This window comes from Gadus morhua, chromosome 18 (genome assembly GCF_902167405.1).
Source record: "Gadus morhua chromosome 18, gadMor3.0, whole genome shotgun sequence".
Taxonomy (NCBI): Eukaryota; Metazoa; Chordata; class Actinopteri; order Gadiformes; family Gadidae; genus Gadus; species Gadus morhua.
The window spans coordinates 11,133,600-11,154,054 of record NC_044065.1 but is presented as its reverse complement, the minus strand read 5'-3'; the positions used below and the strand labels follow the sequence as shown (position 1 = coordinate 11,154,054).

General features: G+C 45.8%; 4 protein-coding genes across 4 annotated transcripts; all 4 read right to left on the bottom strand.

Annotated features, from left to right (window-relative positions):
• Positions 1 to 471: 471 nt before the first annotated feature.
• rbp3 (retinol binding protein 3) lies at positions 472 to 4,222 on the bottom strand. Its single transcript, XM_030341037.1, has 4 exons — positions 2,918 to 4,222; positions 2,458 to 2,648; positions 1,942 to 2,084; positions 472 to 1,353 (listed from the first exon to the last, which is right to left on the bottom strand). Exons 1-4 carry the CDS (start codon positions 4,109 to 4,111, stop codon positions 1,028 to 1,030), a joined length of 1,854 nt encoding a protein of 617 aa, XP_030196897.1. The 5' UTR covers positions 4,112 to 4,222; the 3' UTR covers positions 472 to 1,027.
• Positions 4,223 to 5,551: 1,329 nt separating this feature from the next.
• On the bottom strand, positions 5,552 to 8,871 carry irbpl (interphotoreceptor retinoid-binding protein like). The gene has a single exon (XM_030341036.1). The coding sequence runs from the start codon at positions 8,778 to 8,780 to the stop codon at positions 6,000 to 6,002; it is 2,781 nt and encodes a 926-aa protein (XP_030196896.1). The 5' UTR covers positions 8,781 to 8,871; the 3' UTR covers positions 5,552 to 5,999.
• A 1,446-nt stretch (positions 8,872 to 10,317) lies between these two features.
• Positions 10,318 to 13,442, bottom strand: gdf2 (growth differentiation factor 2). Its single transcript, XM_030341002.1, has 2 exons — positions 12,936 to 13,442; positions 10,318 to 12,564 (listed from the first exon to the last, which is right to left on the bottom strand). The coding sequence occupies exons 1-2, from the start codon at positions 13,276 to 13,278 to the stop codon at positions 11,645 to 11,647; spliced, it is 1,263 nt and encodes a 420-aa protein (XP_030196862.1). The 5' UTR covers positions 13,279 to 13,442; the 3' UTR covers positions 10,318 to 11,644.
• Positions 13,443 to 16,069: 2,627 nt separating this feature from the next.
• gdf10b (growth differentiation factor 10b) lies at positions 16,070 to 20,022 on the bottom strand. Its single transcript, XM_030340913.1, has 3 exons — positions 19,095 to 20,022; positions 17,211 to 18,217; positions 16,070 to 16,984 (listed from the first exon to the last, which is right to left on the bottom strand). The coding sequence occupies exons 1-3, from the start codon at positions 19,339 to 19,341 to the stop codon at positions 16,793 to 16,795; spliced, it is 1,446 nt and encodes a 481-aa protein (XP_030196773.1). The 5' UTR covers positions 19,342 to 20,022; the 3' UTR covers positions 16,070 to 16,792.
• Between the last annotated feature and the right edge of the window lie 433 nt (positions 20,023 to 20,455).

Below are 20,455 nucleotides of genomic sequence, written 5' to 3'. Positions count from 1 at the left end.
TGTGTGTGTGTGTGTGTGTGTGTGTGTGTGTGTGTGTGTGTGTGTGTGTGTGTGTGTGTGTGTGTGTGTGTGTGTGTGTGTGTGTGTGTGTGTGTGTGTGTGTGTGTGGGGGGGTGGTCTCACTAACTTCCTCTAGTAGGGTTTTGGTAAAAAAAGAGGGAACGCATAATCGTGAAACAAGTTATAATAAAAAGCATTAATCTCCGTTGGAGCATAGGCTATATGACATACATAAACAGTGCTGGCAGGATTCTTAATGTACCACATACCTTCTTCATATCTGTTTGTGTGTGTGTGTGTGTGTGTGTGTGTCTGTGTTTGTGTGCGTGTGTGCGTGCGTACGTGCCTGCGTGTGTGTGTGTAACATGTTGTTAGATTTAACATAATTGTCTAAGCCTCATCTAAATTTAATGTTTTCTCTTGATCCATCACTAAAAAGGAAAACTAAAGAGTAAATACGACAAGCACAACCATTTGTATGGATTTTATTTTATTATCATCCACCATACATTTCTCCAGTTAAAAAGGACCAAATGTAAAAATGTTCTCATTACAAAGATACATTTTTATTTTGAAAATCAGAACGAAGCATTAACCTTGCTGCACAGAAGCTGCATGTGAGCTGTGCGATTAACACTTCATATGATCCAAATCTGTGTTTTGCTTGTGTGTGCAGTCTTTGTTCCTACAGTTCATGTTGTTCTTTTTGTAGCTAATTAGATCACAGCTCCCAATCCTCTAAAGAATCTGTACTCCAGTCAGCCACAAGTAGACCTACTGTGCAACATAAATAACTCTTCTACACAACCTCCTTTCACAAACGAAAATGATTTTAAAACATATCTAAATTTCCTCCTTTCACCAAATAGAATCGCGAACAATGCTCCAAAAACAGAAATGCAGAGGACTTGAGAGAAGAGGGAGTGTGGATGCCGTGTGACTTGTATTTGTCAGTCTTCACATATCTTTTACGAAGAACATCCCCAGGATCCTCCCAACCCTCTGCAAACTCTCATCGCACGGGGACTCACTTCTGGCCTCCAAAGTGCTTGTTGAAGATGGCCTTGGCCGTACCCAGCGCAGCCTCAGCCGCCACGGGGATGTGGGGGGTGACTCCGGTGCCCTCCCAGGCCGGCCCGGCGGTGTTGTCCGAGTGGACGGTGGGGACGGCGAGGAAGACGTCGCTGTCCCCCACGCGGAAGGTCTCCGCCGGGTGGGAGGAGCCGGAGGTGGGCTCGCCCACGATCATGGCACGGCCGCGTCTCTTCATGATGTAGACGAACTCCTCGGCCGCACCGGCGGTGGCTCCGCTGGTCAGGATGATCAGGCTCTTCTTGGTGCCGTACCTTGTGCCTGAGGGAGGGAGGAGGTGAGAGGAGAAGGAGGGCACAGGGATGGAGGTTTGGAGACAAAGGAAAGAGAGGAAGGAATGACGAAGAGGAAGAGAGGAAGGAAAGGGAGGATGAAAGGGAGGAAGGAGTTTAATAAAGAATGGAAGGGAGGAAAGGAAGGGATGAAGTGGTTAGGAGAGGACACAAGAAAGGGAGGAAGGAAATATAACATTTTGGGTGAAGAGAAGGATACGAGGAATAAATAAATAAAATATGTCAATGGTCAAAGTGCTAGTTCCCCAATACTACTGGAAATGCTCTTTGATTAAGGAAACATCCAAACAAAAGGTGAATCATTATGATCTAATCGTCCCTATTTGCAATCTAGCCGACTAGCCATGATATTTATTTTGCTTTTGAATACAGATCCCATTATTACAGGAAGGTATATCCCAATCTCTTATTTCTTCCAACCTTTTCAATATACTATGTGGAGGTAATAACTCTCTAATAACTTTTTTTAAACACAGGACAAAACATGCCATCAAATATGTCGAAATCATGAAGCTGAATAATCTAAGACCAATACGTTATTATTTCTTCTTCTTACCAGTAAGCTCGGGGAGGGTCCACAGCTCCTTGGTGGTTCCAGAAGGTCGGTCATGCAGCTTGTCCAGCAGGATCTTCGTGTCTGCGTCAAAGAAGTAAGAGCAGAAGCCAGATATGGCCGTAGTGGGGCCACCAACATTGTTCCTGCAATCACAATCATAGTGCATGTGTTAGTCAGGGTGCATTGATTAAAAAACCAGAGGGAAAGATGAAGGGGATTTAAGAGACTCGTTGTCGAAGTTGAGACAGATGAAATAGATGAACAGATGAAAATCAGAAAGATGATTGGATCTGGAGATTTGGCTCAAAGTAAAATGTAAGTTGAAACATGGCTCCAGTGAAATCTCCATTGATGTCTCAAATGTAGGAATTTAACCAATTTAACCTGTGCAACCACTGATATGAGACATGCTGATGAACACAAGTAGATATCTTTCATTGCTAATGGATTCCTGATTCAGGGGAACGTTAGCTGACTGTAATTGGCTTTGGCTGTGAGCAGGCTTATCTAATTTACCTGAGGTCAATGATCATGGCGTCAGTGTTGACAACTTTGTTCCAGACATGCTCGACGATGATCTGGGCAATGGCCTTGACCTCCTCAAAGTCTCCGAACATGTCGAAGCGCAGATAGCCAATGTTGTTCTCAAACACGTCAGTATGGAAAGACACCTTGATCAGCTCAATGAACATCTCCGGGGTATAGTTCTGATGAATAAACACATATCAGGTAGTTTCGAAGGTAAATAAAACATGTCGATGGACAGTATGTGGTCGCTTTTCTTTTCTTTAAAAAAGAAAAAATCTATATATTAACTTTTTATTCCACAAAACATTTGAATATACAGTTGAATCCTCAGCTAAAAAATAATAAGGGCTATAAACAAAATCTTTCCGTTTATTATGATCAAATTAAAACAGGTTAGATCCAATCAACATAAACATTAGACCTATTCCAATTGCAGCACTGCTCTTACCATTGGTGGCAGGGCGGGGATGTTGCTCGTTGTCTTTAGGCCCTTGTCCCCAGACAGGCTCTTCAGATCTGCCGAGAGCTTGGTCTCCAGCTCCGCCTTGGAGTTGACCGTGTTGTACGCCCCGGTGGCAAGCAGCACTTTCAGCTTCTCTGCCACCTCGTCTCCTGCGGCCTCAAAGGCATACTTCTCTGTGATCAAGTTGGCAGCGCCTTCAATAATGGCGGGCACTTGGGCCCTGATGTTGAGGATCTTGATGGCGGTTGCCAGGGCGTCTTCGGCGTTCACCTCAACATTGGGGGTGACGCCTTTGACCTCCCACGTGGCGCCCGTGATGGGGTTGACAGACTTTGCGGTCGGCACGGTGATGTAAAAGTCTGTGTCGGCCACCCTGATCTTGTCGATTTTAACCGAGCCCCCGGCGGTCTTCTCGCCGACGACAGTGGCCCTCTTGAGGTGTTGCAGGCAGTAGACGACGTCTTCGGCGATCCCGTTGGTGTTCCTGCTGGTGAGAATGACGATGGGCTTGTCGGTGCCGTACCTCTCCCCAAGCAGCGTGGACATGGACCATAGCTCCTTGGTGGTGTTGGAGGGGCGGTCATACACGCTGTCGATGTGGATCAGGGGCTCAGCGTCGGTGAAGTAAGACACGATGTAGGGGATCCCTGTTATATCTCCACTGCTGGTATGGCGCATGTCAAAGATCAGCGCGGTGGTGGGCAGGATTTTATTCCATACCAGTTCAAGGAGCAAAGCGCCGATCTTCTCCGCCACGTCCTCCGCGAGGATGTGATCGATCCGGAGGTAGCCGATATTGCCGTCCAGGATGTCGAGTTTGATGGAGCTCTGGAGGACGGCGATGAGCTGCTCGGGGGGCAGCGGGGGCATCTGTGGGGCAACAACTGGTGAATACTCTGGCTCATGGGTGATCTTAAGACGTGGGTCATTGATGGTGCTCTGGACCCCTGCGGTGAGCACGTTCGCCATGGTTTCTGGATCCGGGATGCTTAAGATTTCGGTGTTTGTGCTGGCTGCATCGATGGCTTGTTGCATGCCCACCATCTTCTCTGGAGAGCAGTAGTTGTCCAGAAGGATCTTAGCAATGTCTACAATAAGGCTTGGAGGAAATGCAGAATAGGCGACGAAGATGTTGCTGAAAATGAGCAGAGATGCTACCAAGAAAAGGATCTTTGCCATCGTTCCGGATCGGCTAGACGGAGCAGAGCAATAGTGTAAGGATGATTGTCCACTGAAGCTTTCCCCCTCGAGAGGTTGTCGTTAAAATGACACTGATTGGGCCGAAAGGTTTCTGTTAACACACGTTAAGAAGATTACCTTCCACACGCAATAAACCCTTAATCGCATTATCCTACTTTTGTAAGACAATTACAGGCCAGCCAAGTAGGGTTACCCAATATGTCTTAAACATACACAACATCCACTGTTCCCTGTGCCGTCATATTTTCCACAATGTAAACTGACACTGAAATGTCTATCAGGTATCTTGGCTTGTGAAGGTTTAACTAGGCCGTAAACTTTTAATTTTCAAAATAATTTGGGATTTTTTGTATAACCTAATGTAAGAGATTAAGAATCACATTTAGTTCTGTACCAGTCACATATTTCAACCGTTTGCTTGTGTAACTTACAAAATAATAACTGTCTAACTGATGAACTAGGTGAATAACCGATTAACAGACTTACTGAATAACTGATAAAATAAGTTGATTGGTAAGTAAACAAACTTTTTCAGTAGAGTAGAAGGTCACCCATATTTTCTCCCACTACAGATCAGTCTTAACGGTATGTTAAGTCTTGTGTAATGACTTAGCTTTTTTCCGAAACAAACACTGCTTTATCTGTCACTGGAGCACTTGGGTTGAACTTCTAAATACACAGTTGGTAATTGTAGGTTGGTTAATATAAGTTGGTTGATTTGATTCATCACAATACCATTATTATTTAATGTGGCCTGTGGTATCATCATTTGTTTCAATTAAAACAAAAGACACAGATTATTGTTGTATCCTATCCTCCTTTAATGCCAACTGGAAGGGTGCCTCTTTTGGGATAAAAATGTGTTTGCGTTCAGGCAAGCAGTAGACATATGTGTGAGCGGCGACCTCTACTGGCGAATCTTAGAAATGACATAACATCCCACATTGGAAAAACATGCAGTTCAAAGTAAAGGATAGATAGAATATATGAAACATAAAAATGATTATAAGGGTTAGTAGCTTGATTATTAGTTGATAATAGTTATAAGCAAATGTTCTATGCTTAAATAGTTATTGCAAGTGAAATAACAATTTTTTTTAAATAGATTCAACAGGATACATTAGACACAATAACACTAATCATCTCTCTCACTCTCTCTCTCTCTCTCTCTCTCTCTCTCTCTCTCTCCCCCTCTCCCCCTCTCCCCCTCTCCCCCTCTCTATCACTGACACACACACACACACACACACACACACACACACACACACACACACACACACACACACACACACACACACACACACACACACACACACACACACACACACACACACACACACACATACACACTAACAGACTGACTGAAAGACACGCACACATTTGCACATAAACTATCGCAAAATAAATGTAAATTGCATGTCTGGTAAATTACATGCTATATTTTAAATAATGAATCCTAATAATAACAATGATGAGACGTAAAGGAACATGCAGCATTACAAAATGGAGCTCAAGCAACTTGATGCAATGTGATGTAATTGAATAAGATCAGGATTGAATACAAACCATTCCACAAAGTCGGATTGTCAAAGCCTTATTACATTTGATGCATTCTTAGTACTTTGATACACGTTCCATTGTGCCATTAATAATACGACTAAGGAGCATTTGGCAATAGTTGTTTCTCAGTTTATTACCTAATTTTTGACTTATTTTGAAATCCCAAACTTTATGCCATCCATGGCCACTCTCTCCTAATTCTTTCAGATACATTTATGGGAAATCCCCCTATATAATCAAGTAAGAAAAGATGAGTCGTAATTAAGTCGTTTTCACAGCTCCAAAAGAACAAGGAATATGCCAGAAACTATTTCCCTGTCTCTCTGTTCATCAGTCTCGCCGCGATGATTCTCTGAGCCACATTCAGAGCGTCCATTGCCTGGGCGATTACATCAGGCTCCACCCCTGACAGGGACCACACCTTCCCAGTCACCGCGCTCAACACCACCTGGTTGGGGATGGAAGCATACAGCACACTACCCGGGATCTGATAGGTCCCGCTGGACAGCGACCCGCCCACCGTGGGCTCTCCGATCACAACGGCACGCTTCAGTTCCATCATGGTGCGCGTGAAGGCCTCGGCCGCCGACCCTGTCATGTGACTCGTGAGGATGTAGAGGTCTTTGAGCGATCCATACCTTGGACCTAGGGTGCTAGGCAAGGTTGTGACCTCAGTCACGGTGGATGTGGAGTGGTCGAAGACGGTGTACAGGTGCCGTAGGGGTTCGACGTCAAAGAAGTAGCTGCAGAGGAGGGGTATGGCCGTGGAGTACCCCCCTGTGTTGTACCTCATGTCCACGATCAGTACGTCAGTATTGACGATCTTGTCCCACACCGATTTGATCAGCTGCGGTCCGATGGCCTTCACAACCTCCATGTCGATCATCATGTCGAAGCGCAAGTAACCGACGTTTCCCGGCATTACTTCTATCTTAAAGAGAGCGTTAATGATGTAGCCCACCTCCTCCGCCGTGGGGATCATGGGCACCTCACGCATGGACTCTGGCTCCACGTCGCAGTAGAGGATGTGGATCCGGTGGTCCCCCGAGGTCTCCTGCAGGTCAGAGGTCAGCATGGACGCCAGGGATTCTAAATCGACCACGGAGCGGTACATTCCTTCGGCCCATTTGGCGCGGAGCACCTTGCTGACCTTCAAGGCGACCTCGTGGATGGCGTAGTGCGTTTCCAACAGTTTTCCCATTTGGTGGATGAGCTGCTGTAGCCCACGGTGGAATTCAATGATCTCGTGGGTGTGACCCACAGCGTCCTCGGCCAGCACAATCGCATCTGGGACCACGCCCCCTCCCAACCAGAACTCCCCGTTGTTGTCTATGAAGTTAATGAAGGGGACAGTGATCTCTATACCAGTGTCCTCAACTTGAAATGTTTTTGAGTGCGTTAGGGTTCCCGATGTGATCTCTCCGATGACCGTGCCGCGATGCAGAGACTGCATGAGGTAAGCAAACTCTTCCCCGACACTTGCTGTGTAATAGCTGGTCATCACGTAAACCCCTCGCATGGAACCGTAGTGTTGCCCTGTAATCCAACGCTCAGTGTCATATTGGATCGTTCTGTTTTGAACCCGGTCAAATATCGTGAAGAAGTGGCGTTTCTGTAACACATCCTGGAGATAGGACAGAATGTAGGACAATGAGGCAGAGGACCCACCAGTGTTGTAGCGCAAATCAATGATCAGATTGTCAGTGTCTTTGAGAGGTTCCCATACCCCTTTCTCCATACGTTCCACTAATTCAGGCTCCAGAAAGGAGTCATCAAAAGAATCAATGCGGAGATAACCAGTATTGTCTGCTAGGATTTCCACTTTGAATAGTGCATCAGCCAGTGTTCCTAACAACGCAGAATCATCAGGAACCATTTCATCCTCAGAGTCCTTATTGTCGGAAAAAACAAACTGGTCCTCCTCAAGTCTGATCATCAGTCGAGGGTCTTCGGAGATGGCCTGGCTCTCTTGGTTGAGTTTAGTGGCAAGATCCTCCTCAGATGTTACCAAAAAGAAGTCTGCTGCCTGCAGATGGTAAAGGAGTGCTGGGACACGATCCATAAATGCATAGTGCCTCTCAATGATATTGGAGATGCTCTGAACAGCCTTGGGAATGGCACTCCTAACTGCCAATAGTGACTTGGCATTTACGACTGCGTCCTTCGCGATGATGTTAACTGACGGCGCAACACCGCTCACCTCCCAGCTCTGGCCTGTGATTGGGCTGACAGACCTTGCCACCGGTACCGTTATGTAAAATCCAGAGTCTGCCATTTTGATCTTCTGGACCTTCACCGAACCCCCGGCAGACCTTTCTCCCATTACAATAGCCCTCTTCAGATGCTTAAGTGTATAGGCCACCGCCTCTGCGGCTCCCATCGTACGCTTGCTCGTCAAGATGATCAAGTCCTTCTTCGTACCGTACCGCTCTGCCATGATGGAAGGCGGGGTCCACAGCTCCTCCGTGCTGTTTGAGGGCCGGTCATACACGGTGTCGATGTGAATCAGCGGCCCCGGGTCCGAGAAGAAGGACACGATGAAGGGAACGCCAGAGAGCTCCCCGGCGGTGCTGTAGCGGAGGTCAAAGATCATGGCGGACGTGGGGGCCACCTTGTTCCAGATGTTGTCCCTGAGCAGGGGGCCGAGCTTGGCCGCCGTCCCCGCCCCGATGATCCGATCCATCCGCAGGTAGCCCACGTTGTTCTCCAGGAAGTCCAGCTTCACCGAGTTCCTCACCAGCCGAACGAGCTGCTCGGCGGGCAGGGAGGGCAGCAGCGGCGGCGACACCGGGACGTAGTTGGGCTCGTAGGTCACCGCCAGCCTGGGATCGTTCAGCGCCCCCTGGACCCCCGCCGACAGGACGGCCGCCAGGGTCTTCCTGTCTTGGATCTGAAGGATTTCTCCACTGTGGATGGCCTGTTGGATGGCCTCCTGCATCCCCACCAAGTTCTCCGGGAAGCAGTAGTTCTCCAGCAGGATCTGCGCCATGTCCTGGACCAGGGCGGCCTGGAAAGGCGCTGCTCTTGAGGAAAGAGGAAAACAGAGAAGCATCGCAAGAGGAAGCAGCGCCGAGTGTACGCCCGCCATTACCTTCACAGTCGTTGGTAGAAAGCGACCTTTTTCCCCCCCCTGGTAAAGTCTTCTGTTCCATGCAGCCCATTTGGTTTATTTGCCGGTGAAAAATGGGGGCGGCAGCTTATTTGTTGAAGAGGAATTTTCAACAGCACCAGTTTTTTTTGGACAACAACATCAGGATAAGCGGCTTTTGTCTTCACTCAATAAACCTTTAATCACATTGTGTGACGCATCGGTCTAGCGGTCCAATATTGGAAAGGTTTATTTTCTGTACTGGTGCCTTCATGTTGTCACACACAGTGGTAGTCTGTTTGCTTGTTCTATAATCTGTATATAGGTCATACGGAGGAGGGGGCTGGCAACATTATGTTCTCTTGTAGATGTATAACAATACAAAAACGATCCCAGTGGTCCCCATGGCAGTGTGCTAACCTGAAGTGTTGACCTGAGCACATTGTTTAGCCGGTAGAGACACCGGTTGGGTTTTACTGGGTCAAGTCTGGGTTAATCCACAAATCCCACTGATTAAAATGCCGTCGTTAAATAGATGAAGGATCAAGGTATTTTTTGGGATACTGACCTAAGAGGCGGGGTTGATCTAAGGAAGAAAACCTGGGTAAAACATGTACACATCATTAATGATAACATTAAAACCAAAGTACAATTAATAAAACATTAAATTGTGAACTTATTTTAGATTTTGCTTCTCTTTTGTTAGCTTATTCGTCTGTTTTATTTCAAATCAGTTGTAATAAACTTCCTAGCTAACAAAGTACATTTTTGTACAATATACTCTAGAGTATAACTCAGAAAGGTTGGAAAGGTATATTATGCGGTCGGTTTTAAGCACCATTTGCAAGCTCTTTGTAATATAAACTTCATCTTTCAATCTGATATATTTTTGTAGATATAATAAAGGAAAAATCGGATAATTCATAACATTTTTGTTTTTTGCAAATTCCTGCACACAGATTTTGATCCTAAACCTGTCATCGCTATTAAAACACAGAATCCATGGAGTTCTTCCAAGTATAAAATGTAATATTTCTTCTTCTTATGCCATTAGATGCTTTTTTTCTGTATTTAGATAGTGCCTGTACTTCTCTTGTGGATTACATAACCCAATCCGGTCTGGTAAATCCTTTTTTAGAAACACCTGAATGCGTCACAACGGAAAACAGGGTTTAAGTGTTGGCCCTAAATTAATGGGGGAAAAGGTTGGTGTTATAAAAATGTTAACCATATCTCGACATCTGTCAAACTGAATGTTCATTCTTGGTCCCTTAAGATATTGGAAAACTGCAAAAACGTCAAAGATGTGAATTCAGTGACCTCTGCCGCTATGTATGGACATGTACCCTAATTTAGTTTTTCCAAGAAGGAAGTGCAAGTATGTCCACTCATCCCATTATTATTTGCTGTTGTCACAGAGGTCTAAGGATGATAAGGATGTGCTGAAGTCACTGACTCTAGTGTTTACAATGCTGTGTATACAGCCATCACTGTCCGCCTCACTGCATGACATTTTGATGGATGAAAACACAGAAAAGTGTATTATGGGATTTATTTTATTTTTCTTGTAATACGATTAATTTCTACAGACATTTATTTACGTATTTACACAGACCCAGTCACAAGCATGCACGCATGCACACACACGCAAACACACACACACCCACACCCACACACACACCCACACACAGGCAAGCACGCATGCACACACACACACACACACACACACACACACACACACACACACACACACACACACACACACACACACACACACACACACACACACACACACACACACACACACACACACACACACAACCCAGGTCATTATGCATTAGCCTTAAATGATTTAATATCCAATTATAAGTGGTAGACTATGTATATTATAGTATACTGTAATATATCTACTAGTCATGTACATATATTATATTATATGTTTCCATGCACGATAATACAGAATTGATATATTGATATGATGAAGTTGAGTGCATCCGAACAGTATTCCAATTACTAGTTTATCCCTTTTATCATAATGGTTTATTGGTTGATCTCATAATTAATCATTCTTAAAAAAAATCATTTATAATAGAATGTACAAATTTACACATTAGCATATTAACAGTTCATAATGATATATAATAATATTATTATTATTATTATTAATAATAATAAAAAACAGTCATTAACATGCAGAAACAATCAATGCATCATGGATCAATTAATTTAAATTGATTGACAGTGACTAAATTAAATATACAACTTTATTCCTTACTCACAAATAATACACCTATAGAATGTCTCTATATTTTTGACCTTTTTTGTATACAAATCCTATTTACATATTACTCACGAAGAAGGGAAAAATAAGATCATATTTGACAATAGAATTATGTTTGGTCTTTAGAGGGAATTAAAGGGACTAAATGTAAGACAGACATTTTGATTGTAACGTCTTTAACACTCAATGTTACACTGAAATGTAACATGCTTACGTTAAATGTATTTCATGGTGTACGTCACAGGGCCAAACAAGATTCCTTTCCATAAAGTATTATTATTTCCCAATTTAGCAGACATGTATCCAAGGGGCTATGTACTTTGGCCATTGGACATTTTTTGGACTTTTTTTAATAAACAAAAAATGCTTGGCAGTTGAGCTGTATACCATGTACTACTATTAAGTCATAGAGCAGACACATTTTGTTAGAAGGAGCCTGTAGGGGTTGGGGCATCTTGCGTTCAGATGCCTACAGGTAGACTGCAGATACAGGGGGTTTGAAACCAGAATCTTTTGGCTAGGAGATGAGCCTATTCGGCCCAAATATCAGCTTTTCCCCCGGTCCAACACAAACAACCTCCCACTACCTGCAGCCGCACTCTGCCACCTTCATCTCCTCGTACAAGTGTCTGATGGTGAGGCGCCCGTTCTCATGGTACATGACCGTGATGGGGTCCAGTTTGATTGGCACACAGCATGCCATGTTGGCCTTCTTGGGGTTCCGGATGTTGATGAGTGTCTGGATGAGAGCGTGTTTGGAAGGCGTCATCTCGTCCGTCAGAGGAAAGAAGCATTGGCCACGACACTCAAAAGCGTCGTATTCAGGCGGCGCCACGATCCAGCTGTCCCAGCCGATGTCCTTGAAGGTGACCTTCAGCGAGGTCTTTCGGCAGTATTCGCGCTCCGCCTTCCTTCTCGTCCGCCGCGGATGCGAAGGTGCGGACTCCGGGATCTCGTTCGGCAGCAGTTGCCAATCCGTTTCAGGGTTCAACGTGGTTTCCTCTTCGTGGAGCATCATCTCTTTCAGTTCCTTCTTCGCCTCTCTCTTCCTGCTCTCCAGGTCGTCAGAGAACACGATCAACGCTGCCGAGGTGTTATCTCCAATGGAGACGCTGACGTCCCAGCAGCACGCTTTCCCAAAGCCTCCTTCATATGAGAAGCAGTCCCTGTTATCCACCATCACCTCAAACTCACTCTCTCCACGGCCCGATTTGATCCACCTCTGAACGGCTCTGGTCACGTCAAACTTCTCCCAGGACCCGTGTCGGCCATTGACAACCTTTCCCGTCAAAAGCTGTGACGATGGTTCGTCCTCATCGTTGTAATTCACCTCGTAAACTTTGATCATGGCCTTCACCCTGGGAGAGTTGACCCTTGACCGGACATCCGGCAGGAGGAACAGCCTGAGTTCGGCGGCCGTGACCTTCTCGTGGTGGGGCACACTGACGTTGAACTGAAGCCTCCGTGCTGTCTTGGTGCCATTTGTTGCTGAGAAGGGGATATCTGTTGAAGGGGGTTTGTAAGAGAAGGTGAGAGGAGAATAGGCTGTGACCTGTGATGTTTCTTAAGATCACGCAACTCGGGGTAAACTGCTAGGGTTAGCTAAATATATAATCTACTTCATGTTTTACCAGGAGGGCAGTCATCATGTTTGAGTGGTGAATTGATTGTACAGGGCCCACCCATTGTAAAGAGCAGCTAGGGTAACCCTAAGCTAACCCTAACCCTTACCCTAATCTAAAGATCAACCACCCCATCCATCCATTTTAAAGATCCACCGTTAACCTTCATTTGTAAGTTGTAATATAGCTTTTGACTATAACATCACAAGCTCTACCCTTATATACCCAATTCAAAGTCTTCCTCAGACAAACCTTGAACGGTGAAACTCCGAATCACATCGGACTGAGGGATGGCGGTGCTGTTGGAAGCATACTTGTTGTAGAGCTCCATCATAAACTGGGGAGGGTAGATCCTGTCACCTGTCAGTGGCACATCGGACATGTTCAGCTTCCTCAGAAAGCCCTCCTTCATGGTTCCTAAGAGGTTCTCCAGCCTCGACTCAGTGTCTTCCTCCTCAAGGAGGTCCTGTTCCGAGTAATGTCCTTCGGGGTCCTCCAGAAAGATGTCGTTGCTCAGAGGCTTACAGCTACAGGAACCCAAAGAGGCCACCAGGCTGAAGCACACCTTGAACAGGAACGTTCTGGTACACTGCATTCTGAATTTGGGATTTGGGATTGTCTCCTGGACGTCGTGGGGGTTTGCTCTCCGAGCAGGCACTCAATGGGCTTAAAAACAGCCTTTGAGAATGAACTGAAGGAAATGGAGATTCTCAGCGCGAGGACCACAGTCCTGGAGGTCTGCTCCCAGGCTCCAAGAGTAAACAGGGGGGGAACCTCGTGTCAACGAAAATAGTATGCAGGCAGGGCTTATCTCACACCATTGATGCCTTCTTTTAGGGGCTGTTATCAATTGAGGGCCTGCTGTTAATGAGCACACTGTAAACACTTGACATGGATAATGAGGAGCTAGCTGCGACCCGTGTGATTACTGGCAAACAGACATCTCCATCAAATGGACTTTCCCAGCTCAGAGGTGAAACTTTGAGGCCATCAGGACACTGTCCACAGCTGCTCAGGGAAATATAGGAGACGCATTACATTCCTAGACATACCGCAGCATAGTTCTTGTGGGTCATTGTTTCCTTGACTGCCACCTTAAGTTTAAATCTGTTTCCATCCTTCGTGTAATGCTGCGACACATTGTGCGCTTTTGCTGGCTAAAGGGACGCCACCGTTGAACCTTTCGATATTGCGGAGAAGCAATGTGTTGTATGATGTATTTTACCTGCCATGACGTATTTTACCTATCAATTGAATGAATTCAGGCGCCCCATTGTTAATTAATAATTTAGATGGGGATGGATAAAAACCTCTGCTAAATTACTATCAATTGTATTAGATCTATTTACATTAAACGTGGAAGATATATGACTATTAAATAGCTGTATAAAGTGTATGGTTTCCAAAACTGTCCTTGTACCTCATAAAGCGTTTGTTTTATTCATGGAAACAAAATCTGGTATTGACCAGGAGTTGCTGAGTCTAGGTGGTCCATCTTGAAACCATGGTCGTCCAGTCTGCAAAATTACTTTATTACCGTAGTAGTATAATAAATGGAACTATCTCTCAATGTTTCATCGACATGCCATTTGTCAAAACCTACCTGGCTGTTTTTTGGAAAAGATGTTGAGTGTTGTTAGATGTACCAGACATTAACTTGTTCTTTTTCTAAACTAATAGGTGTTATTAGATTGATTCAACCTCTAAATACATTACAGGTTTATTATTCATACATTTGAGAGATTTAAATCGATAGATCTGTATTCAATTCTAAATACTATTGCATTATCTGTATCAAAGAATATAACCGGGTTATTGTAAACCTAATCAATTCAATGTATCAGATTGTAATTAGCCTTCAAAGAAATGCTCAAAGGACACCAAGATTGAGTAAAATATTTAAATCTCCCTGAAAGTCCCTCTCAGTCTCCCATGACCAAACTATTAGTAATATTAGTTTTGCAGACTTTCATTCACACTAATTGCCTTTTTGGACATGGTGAAGAGTTGACAGGAGTTGAAACACGGGACACTGTGGCAGGAAACAGGGCTGTAGTATTAGCCCCGTTGCCAAGTCTAAACGTCTAAATGGCATGGCCAGATGGGGCCAGGGGAAACCATGGGAGAGCTAGGAACGTTACAGGATGTGAGAGTGTACCATGGTAAGTAGATCAAATCTTATTGGAAGTAATTTTAGACAATGGACAATTACTTGGCTTGTTTAATGCTCATAGCAGTTACAGGCACCATGAAGTCCTGTCTAGAGATCCTGCAAGGTAATTATGTTACTAACAATAATGCTGCAAATAAGTCCCAGTTATCACTAAACATTTTAATCACTAATAATAGAATACTTCTAATTCTACAATTACTACTACTTACTTGACTACTACTACTACTACCAGCCTACTACTTTTTATTGATAACAGCTATACTATTCATTGTCGTCATCATGGGTATTATTAATATTATTAGTAGCAACAATAGTAGGCTAATAGTAGTAGTACTAGTAGTAGTAGTAGTGGTAGTGGTAGTGGTAGTAGTGTTAGTAGTGGTTAGTATTGTTTCTGAAAGCTAAGTGTCCTTGATGACAGCATGAAACAAGGCTGGCTGGCAGACATGTGAAAACCTTCTATAACACAGCAAGAACAAATCAAAATAGATGACAGATGCCCCCATAATATCATGTCCCCAGATTGCCCAACTGGTCCTCAGACGTACAAGTTAGCCAGTGTTACTCTAGGGGGATGTAAGCCCACACCAGAAGCCAGTGTTTTTGGGGACATTAGCCCTTGTCTAGTTATCTTGAAATTCATTTTTTTGTTTCGTTATTCCCACAGCTACTCAATGCCAATATTTGCCTCCATGCTGAGCTTTATAAAACATGCTTTCATTCTGGTCTTTTGAGAGTGTTTAAGTTCTTCTCTATGGATTTGACCAGTGATGGATGATTATGAACAATATCTGTTGGAACGTATTCATGTGTAAAGTAAATGCACAAAGACAAGAATGTGCTGAAATACTTACATTTTTCGGTTTCATTCAATTGGTGCTTGGAAGGGGGGAAATATGTGTTTGTTTGAGTGTGTGTTTGTGTTTTTTTTTGCGTGTGTATGTGTGTCCATGAATGATGTGTGTATGCATCTATAGTAACATAAATAACATTTTAATTAAATACAAAGTATATATACGGGCAGCTATGCTGGATAATTTCATAACAAGCATATACATCAAATAATAACACATTGTTTTAATTTAAAACAAATGATGTGAGAGTGTAAATCCTTCAGATTTAGTAGAATTCTGGACTTTAAAGTTGGACATATCCGTTTTTTATTAGGGGCTTCATTAGCAGGTAACTGCACTTCTTCAAAGAACACAGCAGGTGGCAGCATTCTACAACCTTTATTGATCTCTGTGGCAGTAACAACAATAATGATACAAAACGATGCTAAAATATTATTTAACTCAGTAGGTATCAATATATAATCATCATCACCATATTATATACAATACATAAAAGGGTCTGTTGTAAAATGCTTGAACAAACAATTATAGACATGCAAGTACATCTTTGACTACAACAGAACCTTGTATTTACAAAATATAACTACCAGTTACTTGCATTAGTCACATAGCTATTTACACGTCATAAGTCATCGTTATTATTTCATTAGAGAGTAAATATGCTTCCATGCAGATTCAACGTTGCTGCCCTGTTCAGTCTTTTCAGTCGAATCCCAACTTTTTCAAGGCTTTCAATGAGTGCGCTCTCTTCTCATTTCCAAATACTCTCTCAGATTCAGTCTCAGCCAATCACTGTCCATACTCTCCATCTTTTTAGAAGTTTGACAAATGTCCTGGGAATCCTGTCCATCATTCTGTTTCCGACGCAGAACACGATGATGCACATGAAAAGAATGTCATGTCGCCCTGGTAACCGTTGGACCAGCCTTTACACTCCCAAATCCCCTCCCCATTGGTCCGTGTGATTGTGACTTCCGAATCACCTGACCCTCCCATGGGATGGGGGTTGGGTCGGGTGGATGGGGGTTAGGTGTTGGTGGTTATCTTGGGGGGGTTGGGGTGTAGGGTGTTGGTCTATAGGTCTACCTGCAGGTGCAGGTGTCCACGGACATGGCGGGGTACACCTTGAGCACCAGGTTTCGGCTGGGGTCCAGGAAGAGCACGGGGAGCGGGCTCATCTTGTCGGGGACGCAGCAGGGCTCTGGGACCCCGGGGACGATACCCACCGCCCTCACGATGCTCTGGATGGTGGCGTGGTTGGAGGGGCGCACCACCTGCAGAGAGGGGGGGGGGGGGGGGGCAAACTTAGTTTGCCCTTTTTGTGCTTTTTTGTGTAGCTGGTGTCGCCGTAGATTTCTCTCAACTGTGTTTGTTAAGCTGTTCTCTTTCGAGAATTTGATGTTGATTCATAGTAACCAACCACTCCAGTAACCAAAACAACATTATTAAAACATAACGTGTCGCTAGAAAAAATACCTTAAGCGGGCCGATCTGACTTACCTTAGGGATGGGGAAGCCGCAGGTCCCTGAGCAGTAGTAGGCATCGAAGGCCTTCGGCGCCACCACCCACTCGCTCCAGCCAATGTCCGCAAAGTCCACCCGGAGGTAGCGGCGGGCGCACACCCTGGGCTCGCTCCACTGCTTCCTCCTGGCCTTCTTCATGGTCCTGTCGTCGAAGCTCAGCACCTCAGGAACCTTGCCCCGGCCCTCGCTGCTCCCTACGCTGCTGCTGCTGCTGCTCTCCTGCTGGCCGTGCTTCCGCCCGTGCTTCCCCCCCGCCGCCTTGGCCTTGGGCGGGAAGTAGGTGCTCTGCCACAGCTCGTGGTTCTTCAGGGTGTTGAAGTGGACCTCCGGCAGGTCGTTGGTCTGGATCTGATCCAGGAGGGACAGGGGAGGGGGGACCTCTCTCCGGGTCCTGGAGGCGGTCGAGGAGGGTGCCGCCGGCGGGGAGGCCGCTGAGGAGGCTGAGGCTGAGGCCGCGTCCGGCGCCGGGCGAGCTCCTTCCTCCCCGAGAGGAAAGCTGCCGTAGCGCTGCAGCGACACCGCCACGCTGTTTGGCTCGTCGATGGCGCGGTCGTCGGCGTACACCAGCATGTACGGCGTGCCGGGCGGCATGAGGCTTTCCCGGAGGCTCCTCCCGGCGCCCCTGTTGGAGTCTGCGACCTCGGCCGTGATCAGCAGCTGGTGGGACGCCCTGGCCTGGCGCAGGACGGCGGTGATGTCCCGGACGTGCCACGCCCCTCTCTTCCAGGGTGAGCGCAGGAGCAGGGTGATGTTGGCCAGCAGCGTGGCCGAGGCGGCGTTCCGGGACGTCCCGTGGAGCAGGAGGTGCGGGTGCTGGGGAGGGTGGGCGTGCTCACAGGACGGGTGGCGGGAGCGACGGCAGGGCAGAGGTCGCGGGAGGCGCGGGCGTTTGTGGAGGAAGTGGAGGGTCGCGGACAGGATGTGCTCGGACTCGGCGATGGAGGACAGGTTGAACTGGTACCACTCTTTGTTCTTGGAGGACCCTGGAGCGATGGAAGGGATTATTAGAGGAAGGAAACATCTTATGGTGCGTTTTATTGTTCATATTGTTCATCAAATGATACCAAAACACTTTTTTTTGTATTTGTTTTGGATACCATCTAAAATCCTCCTTGGTTAAAAAAATTCAGACACAACAACAACTGTCCATATATGAACTGTCCCACCATTTCCAGAATTCGCATACCCCTATATCCCTATATTCCAGTATATTCCCACAAAAAAAACCTTTGAGGTTTGAATTATCGCCCTCGTCTACTAGACTTCCACATTCCCCTCCTACCTTTCCCCAAGGCCCACTGGGAGGAACCCGAGATCCTGCCCAGGGAAAGGGAGACCGTTATATGGAAACGCTTAAAAGAACAGTGGATCACGGGGCGCTCCCGGCCAGCAGGCAGTGTCTCTCTGGGTGTGATTATGGGCTCTTGTCTCACACCTCCACCGCTACTGGCGAGCCAACACTTCCTCTAAAAACCACTAAATGATACCGCTGACGGGGCAGGGCGCAGATATATGCCACATGTGATACCGAGAGCTTCCTCTCTGACTACGCAGGGCACCGTGCAGCCTGCATCTGCATCACTTCAAAGTAACGCTACATGCCTATATATTGCAATTCAATATGCAATTAAATAAAAGGCTGTATATTGGGACTACAGCTGGAAATTAGCCGAATAATTTCCAGCTGGAATGTCCACGAAACTATAAACAAATAAACAAGACTAAACTAAACTATTGCATTTCTTCATTTGCATTTGTGTCTATAGCGCTAGTTTTTTTCTTAATTATTGGATCGTGCATGTTTTATTTCGCCTACAACCATCGATTAATTTCCTCCTCAAGAAAAAGTTGCATTGTCACCTGTGACAGCCTTAAAACTCCGTACGGTGTTTCCATCCTTCTCCCTCTGCGGTTCTTTGCTGTAGTTATCATAGAGTTTAAACATGTTGATGGAGACCATGTCCCTGTAGGACGCAGAGATGGAGAGATGCTCGGCGTCTTCTTGGGTACCGCTGACCATGCGGGAGGTTCTCCCAAGTTCTTCTGACGCAACTGTAGCCTCCAAAATAAACAAGAAATGCAACATATGTAAACGTATGTTCGCCATAGTGAGCTAAATTGAAAAAAAGTATTCCATGCAAAAGAAAAAAAAAAAAAAAGGTACGCGTTTGCTTTTCCCCCCCGCTGGTCACTGTTTCGCTCGCTGAAAAGAATTACGCACAGGTTTTGTAGCCTATGATTACGCACGTGGTGTCCACCGAAAATCACCAACAGAAAAATAAGACCGCAGTTATCCAGGTAGATGTCCGCGGAGTCTCCACAATCCGCAGTTTGAATTCAATAGTTGTTCCTGCTAGTAGACCGTGCGTGGATTCAGGACCCACTGCGTCTGTTTGACATGTGGTGACGCTCTTGTGCGTCCAGCCCTCAGTGGTCCAGCCAACGAGAGCCCGGGAGTCTACTCAATTGAAGTTACAAGAGCAACCCGATCGAGATATGCCAGCCCACCCGAAGCCTGCCTGCCTGACTGACTGACTGACTGACTGGCTGACGACGGATGAACTGACTTCACAAACTTCCAAATAGACTACGGCACGTTTGTGAATGGTTCATATCTCATGGATTGGGCATTCAAGTCAGATAAACTAAGCGATCCATTGAGAAATGTAAAATATGCAAGCCGCCTCCTCCGTTATTTCACTTTACGTTTCGTTCTAGCTTTCCTGTGAAAGAGTGGACGGCCCACTCTCCATTGTAACTTTTTTTTTTAACCTCATTGAGAGACAGTGGGAAAGAGGAAAGGGGGACACGCAGAGTATGGCGGAGGCAGAAGACGAGAGAGAGAGAGAGAGAGAGAGAGAGAGAGAGAGAGAGAGAGAGAGAGAGAGAGAGAGAGAGAGAGAGAGAGAGAGAGAGAGAGAGAGAGAGAGAGAGAGAGAGAGAGAGAGAGAGAGAGAGAGAGAGAGAGAGAGAGAGAGAGAGAGAGAGAGAGAGAGAGAGAGAGAGAGAGGATTCTGGCGCAATTTAATCCTTGCCAAGGATGGCAGCACAACAGACTCAATACGTTGGGGTGGGGTGGTGGTGGTGGTTTGTGTATGTGTGTGGGGGGTTCCTTGGCTTTCTGATGGGTTTCTGGTGTCTAGTTAACCAGAATACAATGGCGTCCCTGTGTGCGAGGTGTTGACAGGCCAGGGCCACCGGGGGTCAGACGGCCATTAAAA